Source organism: Periplaneta americana, chromosome 14, assembly GCF_040183065.1.
Source record: "Periplaneta americana isolate PAMFEO1 chromosome 14, P.americana_PAMFEO1_priV1, whole genome shotgun sequence".
Lineage (NCBI taxonomy): Eukaryota > Metazoa > Arthropoda > Insecta > Blattodea > Blattidae > Periplaneta > Periplaneta americana.
In genome coordinates, this window is record NC_091130.1 from 10,135,330 (window position 1) to 10,153,542 (window position 18,213).

The 18,213-nt window shown below is 33.5% G+C and overlaps 1 protein-coding gene across 2 annotated transcripts in view; it reads right to left on the reverse strand.

Moving 5' to 3' along the window:
* Positions 1-2,462: 2,462 nt before the first annotated feature.
* Positions 2,463-18,213, reverse strand: part of LOC138713133 (clavesin-2-like) — a 90,692-nt gene continuing 74,941 nt past the window's right edge. For both annotated transcript variants that reach the window (XM_069844927.1, XM_069844926.1), the window contains exons 3-9: positions 14,044-14,219; positions 11,932-12,091; positions 10,211-10,272; positions 8,398-8,591; positions 7,273-7,389; positions 7,048-7,141; positions 2,463-3,110 (exon numbers count right to left, since the gene is read on the reverse strand). In XM_069844927.1, the coding sequence (XP_069701028.1) occupies positions 2,917-3,110; positions 7,048-7,141; positions 7,273-7,389; positions 8,398-8,591; positions 10,211-10,272; positions 11,932-12,091; positions 14,044-14,212 (990 nt within the window). In that variant the 5' untranslated portion in view covers positions 14,213-14,219 and the 3' untranslated portion in view covers positions 2,463-2,916. The remainder of the gene's footprint in view (positions 3,111-7,047; positions 7,142-7,272; positions 7,390-8,397; positions 8,592-10,210; positions 10,273-11,931; positions 12,092-14,043; positions 14,220-18,213) is intronic.

Below are 18,213 nucleotides of genomic sequence, written 5' to 3' on the forward strand. Positions count from 1 at the left end.
GAAGTTTAAAAATGACGTCTCAACATCCGATAAGGGCACAAATACCTACAAAATGTTATGCAATGCATTCCACACATATCAAAGGGTATTTTAAAGAAAATTTTTTTTTAAATGCAATTTACTGGAAACAACAATAAAAGTGGGCGAGTGATTTAAAAATCCATAACACAGGAAGTTTAAAAATGGCGACTCAAATCCGATAAGGGCACAAATACCTACAAAATGTTATGCAATGCATTCCACACATATCAAAGGGTATTTAAAAGAAATTTTTTTTTTAAATGCAATTTACCGGAAACAACAATAAAAGTGGGTGAGCGATTTAAAAACCCATAACGTAGGAAGTTTAAAAATGGTGACTCAACATCCGATAAGGGCACAAATACCCACAAAATGTTATGCTATGCATTCCACACATATCACTGAGTATTTTAAAGAATTTTTTTTTTAAATTTACTCTTTTCCACCAAAAAATACCATCCTCTCCCCTTAAGCATTTATAAGTTTATGGATAATGGAAACATTAGTAATTTCTATAGATCTTTACTACAGAGAAATTGGAGATCCCATCTAATTTGTTTCTCGACATTTCTTACTTGGATTTATAAGTTAAATACCGTACAACCCCTATTTAACGTTTTTCTGGGGACACAGAATAATTAATCTTAAATGGGGGATGACACTAAACAGGGGTTTGGTATTTTTTTGTTTAAAAAAATTTTGAAATATTTTCGCAAAAATTCAATTTATTTGTAAAAAAGCTACAATAATTAAATTATGGATAAACTTTACAAAAAAAAAAAAAAAGTAAAAAAGATTAGGGGAAAGATGGGTGCCTATCAAGTCATGTTCCCATCATCTCAGACTTTTTTGTTTTGTGTATTAACTTTTTCTGCAAAAGAAAGTGTTTTCCTTTTTGCGAGGCACACATGTCCGTGAACGCGCAGGGGGGGAAGTGGGAATCACGTGATCCACTCTATTAACACATGGCGAGGCAGCAGGATTGCCAAGTCATTGACTATTAAAAAAATTGTGTTTTACGTGTTGAATTTATTTTTGTATTAATCGAAATTAAAAAAAAATCATTTAAGAGTAATTATTAACGCAAAATGCGGGTTTCACAGTAAAGAGAAAAACTTTAAAGCGAATATAAAAATACATTAATCATATGTAATAATATTGGGACCGTGAAAATTTAATGTTTAACGTAGGTCCCCTAAAATTGAGGTTTAGCTGTATTTAATTCTGAAATTAAGAATCGTCATTGATTTATTATTGTAACGAAACATTTAAATTCAGGAAGAGATAATCCCTATATAGAATTTTTTCTCATTATTGAGTCTGTATAATACTTACAGTATTGGGAATTTTATGCATATATTTAGCTGTTTTAAAATCATTGCGTTCCAAAGAGTATGAAATATTTAAAGGAAATTCCAACGAAAGTGAATCCCCAGATAGTAGATGTGACTGTCTTCTTTTTGTTTGCAGTGAAATTACATTTCGTAAAGCAGTATAGTTCACAAATTAAAAAAAAATGCAGTGAACAAAGCAAGAAATTGATATTTCCATCAATTTATAATATTACTCTTTTTCTCTGGCAGTTAATTTAGATACCTTTGATTTTTATTAGAAATTGTTTATTCCCCTAAAATATAGGAGGTATGATAGTGACATTCCCTTTTTTACCAATGCCTGATGTGTAATTGATTTATGTCCTGTTTCTAAATCAAATCGACCTGAAAGGAGAATACTTTCATGCCTATTCGACTAGACATAACAAAACAGTCTTTAATGTTCATTTCCACTTCAGAACCTGGTTTAAGAATCTCTGCAGAATTTGTCATGGGCTAGCCAATCAGACATTCAACACACACACTTATCACGTTATTAACATCATACATATATATATATATATATATATATATATCTACTAGACATGGGAGTCGTGCAGAAACATATGCAATTAGCTGGCTGGTAGTACTTTGTATGAGTTTGCCAACTTTCCCAAAGAGTTTGCCAACTTGCCCAAAGAGTTCGCCAACTTTCCCAAATTATGTTACAAATTAATTTCAAATGTCAGTCATGTTTCATCATATAGAAAATGTCTTTTTCCTCCCTTCAAATTTACGTCTTTTGAGTGCAGTATGTAATTGATTAACAATTCAACAAAAGCATGTATATCGAAATATTTGTGTAGCTTTAGTTATAAAAGTGGAAATGCAATTTCGTATTTTTGAATAGGATTTTATGAAAGTTCAGCTAATGGCAACATAACGAGAAATACTAGTGAAATTCTGCACACAGATGAAATCATTTTAATAAATAATAAGTTTCAGTGAAAAAACTAGTTCATTTATGAATATAATTTGGAATGGTGATGTAATTTCATAGTCTGTGTGTCTAATTTGCAGTGTGGTTGTTCACAAATTTGAATAGGCCCAGACTTGTTCAGCTAGTAATCTGTTTCAACGTCACTTTATTTGTATAAGTTCTTCTTTATAAGATTAACAGAAACTTTACATAAATACTATCAATAACCTTACTTACAAACAGCCTGTATCATGTCCAAAAATGAACTTTGCGAAAGTATATCGAGCCAATAAAGCCCTTACATGATAAACACAATAATGATGATGATAATGATAATGGTATGAAATAATGCAGTGTGATATGAATGTACATTTGTTGGTGGTAAGACAAAGGTCAAAATGTGTGACCAAGGAGAAAGTCTTTTATGCACTTCGCTAGGAGTTACATGTCTAATGCTACATCCTTGAACCATGTCCTCCATTTTCACCCTATAAACACCTATAGCCTTGCATATTGTGCTGGTTTAAGTTTTGAACAGGGTTGTTTCACTCGAAATCTGGCAACAGGGCGAAGTTAATCGATTTTAATACACTTGCTGGTGAGTTAATCCACTTCCAGCTTCCGGAAGCTTCCGGTGATGCCCAGCATGTCGTTGTTCTTCTTGCACGTGAAGCCCTCCTTCAAGGCCGACACTGCTCCTTCCCTTGCTTTCGCACTGTACATGTCAAGGCACACTTCCATTTGGTCATGGGACAGCAGGATCCCTCTAGCTGCCTGTAGCTCCTTCTTCCACAGAGCTGCACACACGCACAAGTTAGATATGAAAGTGACTGTCATGTACAGCTAAGTAATAACAAATATCAAAATATGATCAATTATTATTCAATCAATATGGCTTAAGCATTTCATTACATATGAAAGAAAAACATATGAGAAAAAATATTGATGTGTTACATCCTATTTAATCTTGATACAAGCGTTTTCGCCCCTAATGGGGCATCTTCAGGTACAAATATAAGTATCATCTAAAAATCAATTACAATACAAGCCTACATTTAAAACTGCCTTGACTAGAATAAAGTATGACATAGAGACTAACCAATGGTTTCACTCATATCTCATAGATAGGAAACAGAAAGTTGAAATCAATACAACTATGAAATCTACATCGACATGGGGAACTATTAATAATGGAATTCCTCAAGGATCAATATTAGGTCCCCTACTTTTTCTAGTCTTTATAAATGATCTTGCCCCCCTTATAAAAGATGTAGGTCATCCCATATTATTTGCAGATGACACAAGTATAGTAATTACAGCCAATAACTCCAACACATTCCAATCTTCAACAGAGGAAATTCTCTTCAAAATATGTGACTGGTTCTCAGTCAATAAATTAGTATTAAATTGTAACAAAACTAACATCATTCAATTTAAATCCTGTCCAAATTCAACGTCGCAAATTTCTAGCGCAATAATTAACAATAGATCCCTATTAGAAACAACAACAACCAAATTTCTTGGCTTAAAAATCGATAATGTGTTAAATTGGAAAAATCATATTAAAGAAATTACCCCCAAACTAAATTCAGCTTGTTTTGCTATTAGATCTATGCAAAAGATAGTAAATATCAATACCTTAAAAACAATATACTTTGCATACTTCCACTCGGTAATGAGTTTTGGAATAATATTCTGGGGAAATTCCACAGATAGTAACAATATATTTCTATTACAAAAAAGAGTAATTAGAATAATAGTAGGTGCCAAATCTAGGGAATTGTGTAGGACTATTTTCAAAAAACTACAAATAATGCCCATGGCTTGTCAGTATATCTTTTCATTAATAGTCTTCCTCGTATGTAATCGTGAAAACTTTGTAACTAATTCAACAGTTCATAGCATAAATACACGTCAAAAAAATGACTTTCATACTCCATTGGTAAGTCTATCGTGCTATCAAAAAGGAGTGCGTTATATGGCAGTAAAAATTTTTAATAGCCTCCCTATCGATATAAAAAATGAAACCCAAAACATAAAATTATTTAGGGCCAAATTAAAGAAATACCTAATTTCTCACGCCTTCTATTCTGTAGGTGAATTCATGACACTCAATAACACTTGAAATTGATACTAAAACTTTGTGTTGTACTAGTAGACTATATTGTAAATCTCGTCTGTATATATTTCATCTAGACTGTGACTATAAATTAAGATTTTATAATAGTATTAAGTTTTTTGACTTGTTCCATATTCTAGCTGTAAGCATGTATGAATACCATGGAATGTTAATAAATACAATACAATACAGCTAAGTAATAACAAATATCAAAATATGATCAATTATTATTCAGTCAATATGGCTTAAGCATTTCATTACATATGAAAGAAAAACATATGAGAAAAAATATTGATGTGTTACATCCTATTTAATCTTGATACAAACGTTTTCACCCCTAATGGGGCATCTTCAGGTACAAATATAAGTATCATCTAAAATCAATTACAATACAAGCCTACATTTAAACCTGCCTTGACTAGAATAAAGTATGACATAGTGACTATATTATCTATATCTACATTAATTGTCCTGTCAAAATTAAAAACGAATTCATTTTAAAACAATGTGAATGTGCTTAGTCATGCTAAGTAGATCCCTTGTATGGTATCTCAGATGTATTGCGTTGTCAATAAAATCATTAAAATACTAAAACTATACAAATTTAAATCTAATATTATCAAATGTGGAGTCATAAAGCATGTATAACTAATTTCGTGGAGCAATTGGAATTCTCGTAAAATGTTCAGTGCCCTCGTATACGAGAATTCCAATTGCTCCACGAAATTAGTTATACATGCTTTATGACTCCACATTTGATAATATTAGATTTTAATTTGTATAGCTTTAGTATTTTTAATGATTTCATTGGCAACAACACAATACATTTGAGATACCATACAAGGGATCTACTTCGTATAGCTAAGCACATTCACATTGTTTTAAAATAAATTTGTTTTTAATATGTTGACAGGACATTTAATGTTGGTATAGATAATATTGTCACTATGTCATATTTTATTCTAGTCAAGGCAGTTTCAAATGTAAAGCTTGTATTGTAATTGATTTTAGATGATACTTATATTTGCACCTGAAGATGCCCAATTAGGGGCGAAAATGTTTGTATCAAGATTAAATAGGATGTAACACATCAATATCTTTTCTCATATGTTTTTCTTTCATATGTAATGCAATGCTTAAGCCATATTGACTGAATAATAATTGATCATATTTTGATATTTGTTATTAACACGAGGCTTAGCTGAACATTTTCCAACATGAATTGTAAAAAATGTACAGCTAAGGTTAGAATCACTTTTCCAGTCTGCTAACTCATAAGGTTGTAATGTAAAGTTACTAGACTTTTTACATGAAAACCGGGGACACATGTCAACTCCACAGTAAGATCAGTATAAAATTTTGAGCTCCCTTATTGTATAGTGAGGGTCACATAAGAACAGTTCCTAAACAGCAAATATTGCCGTCTTGTCAGTGTTGCCAACTGTTACCAGACATCACACGATCCTATGTACTAAATTACTTATTTACTTACCATATTTTATGCTGGAAGGTTATTCTAAATAATTCAATAATTTGTAACATATTTTCGTAGGCAAACTATATGGGAAAGGAATCAACAAGTCAAGTATTTTGTCTAGCAATACGAAATGCATTGGTTTAACTAAACAATTGATTCATGAGACCTAACCTAAAAATGTATTTTGTTTGATAACATGAAATTATTAGTACTAACTCCGAAAACTTACCTGATTATAGTCTTGAATTATAACCACAACGAAACACATAAAATAACTTTTATGTATTAATATTAATATTGATATTAGTTAATTATTAAAAAGGTAAAGGTATCCCCATAACATGCATGAAGGCACTTGGGGGGCATGGAGATAGAGCCCCATGCTTTCCATGACTGCAGCACTAGAATGAGGTGGTGTGGTCAGCACCACACTCTGACCGCCTTTTACCCCCGGGAAAGACCCTGTACTCAATTTTTATAGGAGGCTGAATGAACCTCGGGGCCGTTCTGAAAGTTTGGCAACGAGAACTAGCTAACTGAGCTATGCCGGTGGCGATTTATTATTTTCATATTTTTATTTCATTTTATTTTATTATAAACGTTACCGAGTTGCTTATGGTTGTATTTATGGTATTCTAATATTTAATTTTCAATAGCTAACTGAAATGATTTCCAATTTATATTACAGTACTGTGACATTCATTGCCTGTAAATGTGTTTTCCACCATATCAAAAATTATGTAGCATTAAGAAGTTTGTCCTGATATGAAAAAAAAGCAAATTTAAATTTATTGTATTTGTTACTTTATAGTGCCACCAGTAACATATCTAAAGTTCATTAATTTTGCTTTACGTTTTCAACAAAATGGAACAGGACTTTTGAATCATTCCATGTTTTTAAAAATAGGATGATTATTTTATATTTCTACATTTTTTGTAAGTCTATAATCAATAATACATAAATTATTTATATTCCAAATGCTTAAGAAAGATTGATGTATGATTTTGATTGGGGTAATTATATTAACCCCCTCCCTTGATAATGGTAAGATTTGAAAAATCTTGGTAGCAGGAGAGTTAATCACCATTAAGTAAGTTATTAAATGCATAATTGAAAATTATATGAAGAACTTCTCACCAATCATTTCTGCCATGGGCATAACGCCTCCATATTCCTTTGGCATAATTTTGGGATCCAGGTACTTGAGGGCTTCATCTAAGCTGGTGTGGATCTGTTGAAGAGAAACATTTTGTTACGTATTTGTAATAATATCAGTGCTCTCTGTATTTACAAAACGATCAGTGTGTATGTAACACAGTAAATACCATTTAATGAAAATCGCATTATATTGCAGTTAAGTACCTTTATGCGTTTCTTATACTTCTCTGGGATGAGAGAGAACCCAAAGTCAATTGCAAATTTCATAGATGGAGGAGCATTGATGCCATGGCCTTCCTTGTGACGCATTGGTACTGTTTTCTGAAAAAGATACACATAATCAAGTTGAATGGAGCCAACTCGTGGATCATAAATCATGACAGATTATCAAGTTCTGAATGGAGAGAAATGCTAAAAATGACTATGATGGTGGCACCAGTACGTTCTCTCCCTGGTCGCTCTACAGGCACAACCCACTGTAGGCACTGCAGTGAGTATGAAACTTTACCACATGTGCTTGGGAGTTGCCCACAGGGAGACGTACTCAGAATAAAACGTCACAACATCATACGTTCTATGATCGCAGATGCACTTCGATCCAAAAATCTAGACGTTCACGAGGAAGTTCATTGTATTGCTGATGGTGGGAGCAATCGTAGGATCGATATCATAGCTATAAATAGGAATAAACATACAGCCGAAATAATTGATCCTACCATCAGATTTGAAATCTCAGCCACTCAACCATCTGAAGTGAACGAAGAGAAAAAGAAAATCTACGAGCCCACGATTCAGTACCTAACGGCAAAATACAACATAGAAAAAAATCACAGTTACCAGTCTCTTCTTCGGAGCGAGAGACACCATCCCGAAAGCCTTTGTAAAGTGGAGGGAAAAATACAAGCTGATGAGAGATCTTCAAGATGCCATCGTCACCACCATAATAAAATTTTCTGTAGCGATATTTCGTCAACATCTTTATGGTATACATTCAATTTAAATTACACTTGGTTCTATTTTTTTTTCTTATGTCTTATTCACTTTTGTCTGAAACCTGTTTATATAATTTTTCATTTTAAATTTTATTGTGAGCTATTCTGTGTCACAGGGCAAACCCAAAATATTGGGTCAAACCAATAAATTAAAATTACAGTCGAATCCCTCTTTTACACTTTTCAAGAGACCCTGAACAAATGGTGTAAACTGAGGAATACATAAATGATTTGTCACTATGGATAGCTCCTCCGAAACACCAGGAATCATTTAATTTAAGGAGCAAAATAGCACCTGCCATCAAAATCAACAACAGGGTCTATTGATGCTACTTACCTCTCCATTCTTAACAATACGCACAGCCTCTTTGGGTGTGAAGAGTGTCAGGTAGTGAAAACCAACTCCAGCTCCGTCTCCAAAGTGAACATAGCCATGAACCTGGTTCATCTCGTCTTCCATGAGGGTTTCATATGTGATGCCATGAATACGCAGAATGTCTGCATTTGTATACTTGTAGGGGTCAAACTTCGCTGCAATAACAACAGTTTGGACTTGTTACATGGGTTAGTGCTTGAAAATTTAGTTTTTAACACACAACATAATTCAGTTGAGAAAAAGAGAAGGTAAAGTTCCCCACATACACGTTACAAAGGTTTCGGGCATAGTTCATTTAGTCAGCTGTCGGTTTTTCACAAAAGACAGCACTGCAAGTTGGAAAGTTATTCAGTACTGGGGGATTGTTTCTTAATACGTTAAATCTAATATAATTTTATGCTCGACCATGCCGAAATGTAGTAATTATACACCTGGTAGCAGCCCTTTAATGGACCTCATTAAAGTACACCTATTCATTAAAGTTCATGTGTTCCACCAATCAGAAAATACCATTGTAGCAATATGAAAGCGCAAGTATAGATTATTCTCAGATATGCAATCGAAAGACAACTAGTTCTGTTACTATAATAATTAGCGTTAATTGTAAATAATATTCAAACAAATTCAATTTGTGGTCTCGTTTTTCAATGTCTAATTCAATTTCAAGGTTATATCAAGATTAATGTTTATTTTACTCTCTAGATTATATCAAGGTCAATGTCGACATTTGTTTCTCGGAAAAAATCAATACTTTCGCGTCTGCGCACATCTCACAATTTACGAGGTATTGCACAAGGTCAGTTCCGCTCCTCAGTCAGATAAGAATAACATGAATACTTATGAATAATTTCAAGTTAGAGATATGGTCGAGCATAAAAAGTCGTATGAAACTTTCCTATAATGGTAATTAAGACGCTCGTATGAAAATTATGAAACTTGCTTGTGCTCGTTTCATAAACATACTCGCGTCTTAATTACTATCATTATAGGCTCGTTGCATAATGTACTATTAAAACATTTCTTGAAAAATGGGGGAGGCTGAGCCCCCCCTTGTCTATGCCACTGCAGATATGGGAATACGAGTATCGCTTAGCAGTAAGGAAATAAAGCGGACTCTGTATTTTAACTTCAGTGTATTCAAATTTTGTTTCACGTCTTGTTGATGCACATAATATGGAAAACATATCATATGATGACCAGTTCTAATATTAGAAATATTTGCTTGTACGGCCGGGTAGCTCAGTTGGTAGAGCAGCTGGCTACGGACTGGAAGGTCCGGGGTTCGATCCCAGGTGGTGACAGGATTTTTTCTCGTTGCCAAACTTTCAGAACGGCCCCGAGGTTTACTCAGCCTCCTATAAAATTGAGTACCGGGTCTTTCCCGGGGGTAAAAGGCGGTCAGAGCGTGGTGCCGACCACACCATCTCATTCTAGTGCCGAGGTCATGGAAAGCATGGGGCTCTACCTCCATGCCCCTCAAGTGCCTTCATGGCATGTTACGGGGATACCTTTACCTTTACCTTACTGAAATTATTTATTTCTTAATAATTTCTAAAATGTGAAGCCCACGTTGATTAAGTTCTGCCCACCCGACAAATTTAAAAAAATGCTGGTACCGCCACTGACAGTTTGATCTGACAAGCTAACAGGGCTAACTGACGGAGTGGCTTCAGGATTTGTAATTCATAAGAGTCACAGCTTCTTATGAAACCCAGATGTTCATTTGCCGGTCTCAATTCTCTCTCTGGATCCTCTTGTTAAAAGTGATACTTACATCCAATGCCGATAACCAGTCGTCGTCCCAAATGGTCCCTCTGGGGCACAGGGAACAGGTAACTATAACAACAAATCAGTGGTTATTTCTATGTCTTACTGTTGCAACACTGCCCAGCACGTCATATTAAGGAGCTTTCTGTCTTATGAGTTTGGAGGAATAGTCTATATAACTTAGTACGAAGCTTTTTGTATCTAATTTTAGAGATTGTACAGATAATTCATTTGTAGAGCCATTTTCTTATTTTTATTTTATTTCAGTAGGATATTTTATGACGCTTTATCAACATCTTAGGTTATTTAGCGTCTGAATGAGATGAAGGTGATAATGCCGGTGAAATGAGTCCGGAGTCCAGCACCGAAAGTTACCCAGCAAAGTTACCCAGCATTTGCTCATATTGGGTTGAGGGAAAACTCCGAAAAAAAACCTCAATCAGGTAACTTTCCCCGACCAGGAATCGAACCCGGGCCAGACGCACTAGCCGTTACTCCATAGGTGTGGACGCATTTTCTTATTGAAACAGTTACTCCTAAATAATGCATAGGCTTTTATTTTCCTAAAGTAATTGGTTCTAAGCATAGGGAAAGTCAACAAACATTTACAACAGTTGGAATAGTAATTATATAGGATGAAGGGTAAGTAATGTTATTAATTTCAGGGGGCTATTCTTTGAGATATTTCAAACAAAAATATTTAATACAATTTTGCTCGTTTTTGCTTCCTTTTCCGGATAAAAATTGTTATATACGAAACATTTCATAGCTTGTTTTGGGAAAGCCATTGATTTAATTCCCAATATGCTCTGTCAGTTTAATAGAGCAGTGTATTATGATATTAAATGATTGAAAGAATTTTAGTTTTTCCTTTAAATGTGCAGAAATTTGATCCGAAAAAATGTAACTTTTCGTTCTGAAAAGGAATTTTAAAATGTTACATTTGTTCGGATCAAATTTCTGCACATTTAAAGGACAGAACTAAAATTCTTTCAATCATTTATTATCATAATACACCGCTCTCTTAAATTGACTGAGCATATCGGGAATTAAATCAATGGCTTTCCCAAAACACGCTATGAAATGTTTCATATATCAATTTTTTTTTTTCCTGGAAAAGGAAGCATAAACGAGCAAAATTGTATTAAACTTTTTTGTTTCAAATATCTCAAAGAAAAACCCCCTGATATTAATGGCCTTACTTACGGTACACCCTGTATAGTGTATGTTAAAGTAACAAACTTATATCACGTGTCATATTAATTTTAACTGCACCATTAAACGTCACTGATGCAAATAGATTGACTTCTTCTAGTGCAAGATCTTTAAAGACAGACCAATCAGAAAACTGAAGGATAATATTAAGAGGGAGTGAAAGCTAGTTACTATACATTGTTGCCGGGATTGTTAATACCGGTATCTAAAATTTCAGAGACACAAGGTCCGGGAAAGAAAAAATCTTTAAATACATTATGTTGACGGTACCAAGTTTGGAATAATAATGGACATATGGCAACATCGGATCACCTTCGCGCAGTTAACCCTTCACTCTGTTAATGTAATGTTAGTAGGATTCCTTATGTTTGAATCAATTAATCCCTTTCAGTGTTGTACCGTATCAGTCTATCACATATTGAAAGTGGGGCAGAGTTTCTTTGGTTTGAGTGTTAAGTGTTGAACTGAGCCAGCCCACTATGGTCAATATGTGATAGAACTTGAGTTTTGTACCCATTGCTGATGAGCTCGTTCATTGTGTGGTCTGTGTAGTCGAGGTTTCTGAACGCAGGTGCATAAGCTTGTCTCAGCAGCAGATATCGCTCCAGGGCCTCCTGTGCCTGCACCACGCTGTACTTCTTTGTGCGCAGAAATCGAAGCAGGAACTGGCCATCTGTAAGATCAGGAAAAGCATTTATCGTTAGAATTTCATGTCTATATGCACTGAAAATTTAAAAAAAAAATTAAACCAGGCAATTTTTTAGTTATTCCCTAAACAGTTCGATTCCAGAAATGTTTGGTATGTAACATCTATATTTAACTGAATTAATAGAAAAATTAAAGGATTTGGTGAGACGAAAATTACACTGACGTCACTAGACTTCGGTCGCCACGGAAATACGTTATTTGTAAAGGTACCTACTGTACTTTTCGCGAAATACGATTTTTCAAAGCGTACATTTTATGCTTCAAGTCCTTTCGGGTCAAAAAGTCTTTTAAGAGACGTTTTACTTTGTTTTTACGAAATTTTAATTTAAAGTGCCAAAAGATTGATAATTATGTACAGATACGGAAATAAAATTTGAAGCTCCCTTATTGTGCAAGTTTCCTTTACAACACACTGCGCATGCGCAGTAAACAAGAACTGCTGTATATATAATCCTTGTGGACAGTCGTGTGAAATTGTTGTCTGCATACAAGTGGACTCCCATCAAGACTAGCTCCAAATTTTAATTCTATATCTGTAAAAAATTTTGAGTTTAATATTCAAACCATATGAAGAGTCCACTGCAAGAATGATGGATGTCATTTGGAATACATTTTGCACGAGAAGCAATTGAAAGTTTGAAATGCTTAGCGCTCAAAGCTTAACTGTGATTTTCCGATCATTACTGGACAATGACTATCAGTGTTAATGCCATATAACTCTGTATGTACATTCTATATGTCTTAAGCTATGCATTGACAGTCTTGGTTCATTTTCGACAAGAAAGTGACATCCATCATTCTTGCAGTGGACTCTTCATATTTTAATACAGAATTTTGAATCTAGTATTCAAACCGAACTTTAACATACATATTTGTGGATATTATAAAAACGGCACATCAGTGCACATAAACGGCCACTTTTTTTGTTGTGATAATTATTCGTAATGGTGAAACTTTTAGTAAATCTGAAAATCTGAAAATTACGGAAGCAGTGAATATTCAGCATGTCAAATTGAAAGGTGAAAAAGTCATTAGTTGCTGAGAGAAAAAACTGAATTTCCCTAATTTTTTAGTGCTCAAACCTGTATATCCCTCCTTAAGGGGTTAGGTACAGCTTACTGGAGTAAAATTTTGGAAATATTCAACATTTTTCCCTCCCTTACTGTATCTTGTACAATAATGAAAATTAGTATGTGTAAAACACTGTCCTTCTGCTACATGAAAAAAAAATATATATATATTTTTATGATTTAAAAAAAGGATTTACATTTTTTTTTTTTCACTATGCAGTGTTGAATCATTTCCCACATAACTCAAAAACTATCCAACATTCTGTGATGACATTTTTTTGTGTGTATTTATGCGTGTCATATCTACAATATGATGCAAGATCACTTCTCTACCTTTGATAGATTGTCTGATAAAAAATAAATCCATTTAAAAATGATCAAATATCAGTATTTTCTTCTAACATACAGTAAAATTAAAAAATATATATATTATTTATTAAGGAATGTAGTTGAAAGAGCATGATATTGTAAACATGAGTTTCAGCAATAAAATAAAAGAGAGAGAACATGAAAAAGTTAACAAGTTTATGAATTATGAGGGAAACGCTTCAGCACTGCATAATGAACTGCCACCATTTTGAATTTTGAAAAAAAAAAATATATATAAATAATTTTTTTAAATCGTAAAAATATTTTTTTCCTATAGCAGGAGGACATTGTTTTACACATACCAATTGTCATTATTGTACAAGATACAGTAATGGAGAAAAATGTTGAATATTTCCAAAAATTTTACTGCTGTAAGCTGTACCTAACCCCTTAAATGAATCGATCATCGTCGTTTCAATAACTGTCCAAGTTTTCGGCACCAATAACCTGAAGTTGTAGGCCTGCTGTATATTCTTACCCAGACGGCAGTTGATAATCCTGGGATTCTTCTTGATCCAATCCCTCATCTGCGCCAGGGCCTCATCCCTGGTGTGCTTGGTCTCTCTCAGCTCCTTGAGGGCTATCAGCTGCGTCTCTTGGGGCAGTTTGCACTCGTACTTGTCAGGTCCTCTAACCCACTGCGGCATGTTGGCTCTGCAACACAACCTCTCATTACTTCGAGCTGCAATCATTGTTCAGTAAACTACACTGTCATTTATAAAGACCTCTAAATTGAAAACGCGTCTGCACATGCAAAGTCACGTGGTCTCGAAGGCAACCTGTGTACGTAGAATGCTCTAAGCGTATGGTTGGCCAGATTGAATTTTTATCGTATCTGTTTTCACAGGTTTTAAACTAGAATTTTCGTCCTCATAGGTCAGTTCTATCTTATTACCTTTCTTTTTGCCGTTAATTTTACTAATTTGGTTTGATACAGAATTTTCACAACCTCTCCACCAAACTACTCGCTTTCTTGTGATATGCAATTCAACTCGAAATTAATTTTTCACAGTACGAACACATCAATATGAACTGCGGAAAATATTCAAATTAACAAAAAATGATGGGAGAGAGTAAACAGAAAGTGTGCCTAAATTACTGAGATTGTCGTATAGATTCTTTAGTTCATTTTTCTTTCAAAGTACGATTTTTGTGAAAACAGAACTATTTTTTAGCGTTATCTATTACAGTATCTTGATAGTAGTAACATGGACAAATACATTAGAAGACCTCCAAATCAATAAGTATCTTGATAATAGTAACATGGACAAATACATTAGAAGACCTCCAAATCAATAAGTATCTTGATAATAGTAACATGGACAAATATAGAAGACCTCCAAATCAATAAGTATCCTGATAATAGTAACATGGACAAATATATTAGAAGACCTCCAAATCAATAAGTATCTTGATAATAGTAACATGGACAAATATAGAAGACCTCCAAATCAATAAGTATCTTGATAGTAGTAACATGGACAAATATAGAAGACCTCCAAATCAATAAGTATCTTGATAATAGTAACATGGACAAATATAGAAGACCTCCAAATCAATAAGTATCTTGATAGTAGTAACATGGACAAATATAGAAGACCTCCAAATCAATAAGTATCTTGATAATAGTAACATGGACAAATATAGAAGACCTCCAAATCAATAAGTATCTTGATAATAGTAACATGGACAAATATAGAAGACCTCCAAATCAATAAGTATCTTGATAGTAGTAACATGGACAAATACAGTAGAAGACCTCCAAATCAATAAGTATCTTGATAGTAGTAACATGGACAAATACAGTAGAAGACCTCCAAATCAACAAGTATCTTGATAGTAGTAACATGGACAAATACATTAGAAGACCTCCAAATCAATAAGTATCTTGATAGTAGTAACATGGACAAATACAGTAGAAGACCTCCAAATCAACAAGTATCTTGATAGTAGTAACATGGACAAATACATTAGAAGACCTCCAAATCAATAAGTATCTTGATAGTAGTAACATGGACAAATACATTAGAAGACCTCCAAATCAATAAGTATCTTGATAGTAGTAACATGGACAAATACATTAGAAGACCTCCAAATCAATAAGTATCTTGATAGTAGTAACATGGACAAATACATTAGAAGACCTCCAAATCAATAAGTATCTTGATAGTAGTAACATGGACAAATACATTAGAAGACCTCCAAATCAATAAGTATCTTGATAGTAGTAACATGGACAAATACAGTAGAAGACCTCCAAATCAATAAGTATCTTGATAGTAGTAACATGGACAAATACAGTAGAAGACCTCCAAATCAACAAGTATCTTGATAGTAGTAACATGGACAAATAAAGTAGAAGACCTCCAAATCAATAAGTATCTTGATAGTAGTAACATGGACAAATACATTAGAAGACCTCCAAATCAATAAGTATCTTGATAGTAGTAACATGGACAAATACATTAGAAGACCTCCAAATCAATACTGGGTGTTCAGTTCAAAGTGTGTCATGGCTCGCTGTATGCCATCACGTGGCTAGTCGATGAGCCTAGAGAATTCAATCTTCCTACACTTCTGCAGAGGTGTATTACTTATCTGCCAGAGAAGTTGCCTAGCAAGTATGGCGTTCATTCAGAAGAGTACTTACCTATACGCACGGTAACGCCGGGAATGTGAACTGTTTCGAAACATGTACTGAGGTGAGTTTTTTTTTTTACTGTTGGGATATGGGGAGAGGGTTAAGACGATTACTTCCGTATTTGTTGACATTAACTTCGACGGTCAACATGGACACGGAGCATTTGATTTGTGTCGTGGAATGTTGCCGTACGCAACCGATGATAACAAATACCCTGCGTATGACTTGGCCGCGCAAAACACAGTTGGAAAGAGGTTATGGTAGCACACAGACCGTACAGACCGCCATCTGTTGCTACGACGTTCAAGTTATACTGTACACGTTCTCAAGTTCAGATTGAACGCATTGATTAATAGGCAACTTCTCTGACACAAAAGCTGAAACTCGCTTCAAATCGCTGACTCATCAACAGTGACGTCATGACACACTTTGAAATGAACACCCAGTATATACGTTCGAGAGACTATTGAAGTTTATAAGCGAATTTTAAAGCCACTGGTGGCAAAATTCGGAACTACATCCCAAGTTATACAACCCGATCAGCATTACAGATATTCATTATACCTAAATAATAATAATAATAATAATAATAATAATAATAATAATAATAATAATAATGTCAGTTCGCTAATATGTTTTCGCGGGATATCAGCCGAGTTAAGATTTTGGAATGCTCCAAGCTTTCGACTGCTATCTCTGCAGCCATCTTCAGGGAAGTGATGTCCGAACAGAAAGTCTATATTACCTTTCGACTTTCTGTTCGGACATCACTTCCCTGAAGATGGCTGCAGAGATAGCAGTCGAAAGCTTGGAGCATTCCAAAATCTTAACTCGGCTGATATCCCGCGAAAACATATTAGCGAACCAACGCAGAGAAAGCCTCAAATCATACAATAATGTCAGTATTATACGTAGTTTTATAAACCTGGAAAATCCTTTAAATAATTAATATTTATAATATATATTTAAATTGTCAGATTGGCAACATTTATAACAAGTTTTTTCCCATCATTCCCATCGAAACACAAGTAACAATTTCTTCAACCCCATTGCTTGTTTGTGATTATATTCATATGTATTCAATCTCTCTCTTTATTATTATTATTATTATTATTATTATTATTATTATTATTATTATTATTATTATTATTATTATTATTATTTTAAGTTAATACTGGTATACCGGTATATTTTTCTGTATGTGCTTTGATCGTGGTTGAGTGAAAGAGAAAATCTGATGGCCTTAACTCTGCCAGGGAAAATAAAATTATTATTATTATTATTATTATTATTATTATTATTATTATTATTATTATTATTATTATTATTATTATTATTTTTTTAAGTTAATACTGGTATACCGGTATATTTTTCTGTATGTGCTTTGATCGTGGTTGAGTGAAAGAGAAAATCTGATGGCCTTAACTCTGCCAGGGAAAATAAAATTATTATTATTATTATTATTATTATTATTATTATTATTATTATTATTATTATTTTAAGTTAATACTGGTATACCGGTATATTTTCCTGTATGTGCTTTGATCGTGGTTGAGTGAAAAAGAAAATCTGATGGCCTTAACTCTGCCAGGGAAAATAAAATTATTATTATTATTATTATTATTATTATTATTATTATTATTATTATTATTATTTTAAGTTAATACTGTATACCGGTATATTTTTCTGTATGTGCTTTGATCGTGGTTGAGTGAAAGAGAAAATCTGATGGCCTTAACTCTGCCAGGGAAAATAAAATTATTATTATTATTATTATTATTATTATTATTATTATTATTATTATTATTATTTTAAGTTAATACTGGTATACCGGTATATTTTTCTGTATGTGCTTTGATCGTGGTTGAGTGAAAGAGAAAATCTGATGGCCTTAACTCTACCAGGGAAAATAAAATTATTATTATTATTATTATTATTATTATTATTATTATTATTATTATTATTATTATTATTTTAAGTTAATACTGGTATACCGGTATATTTTCC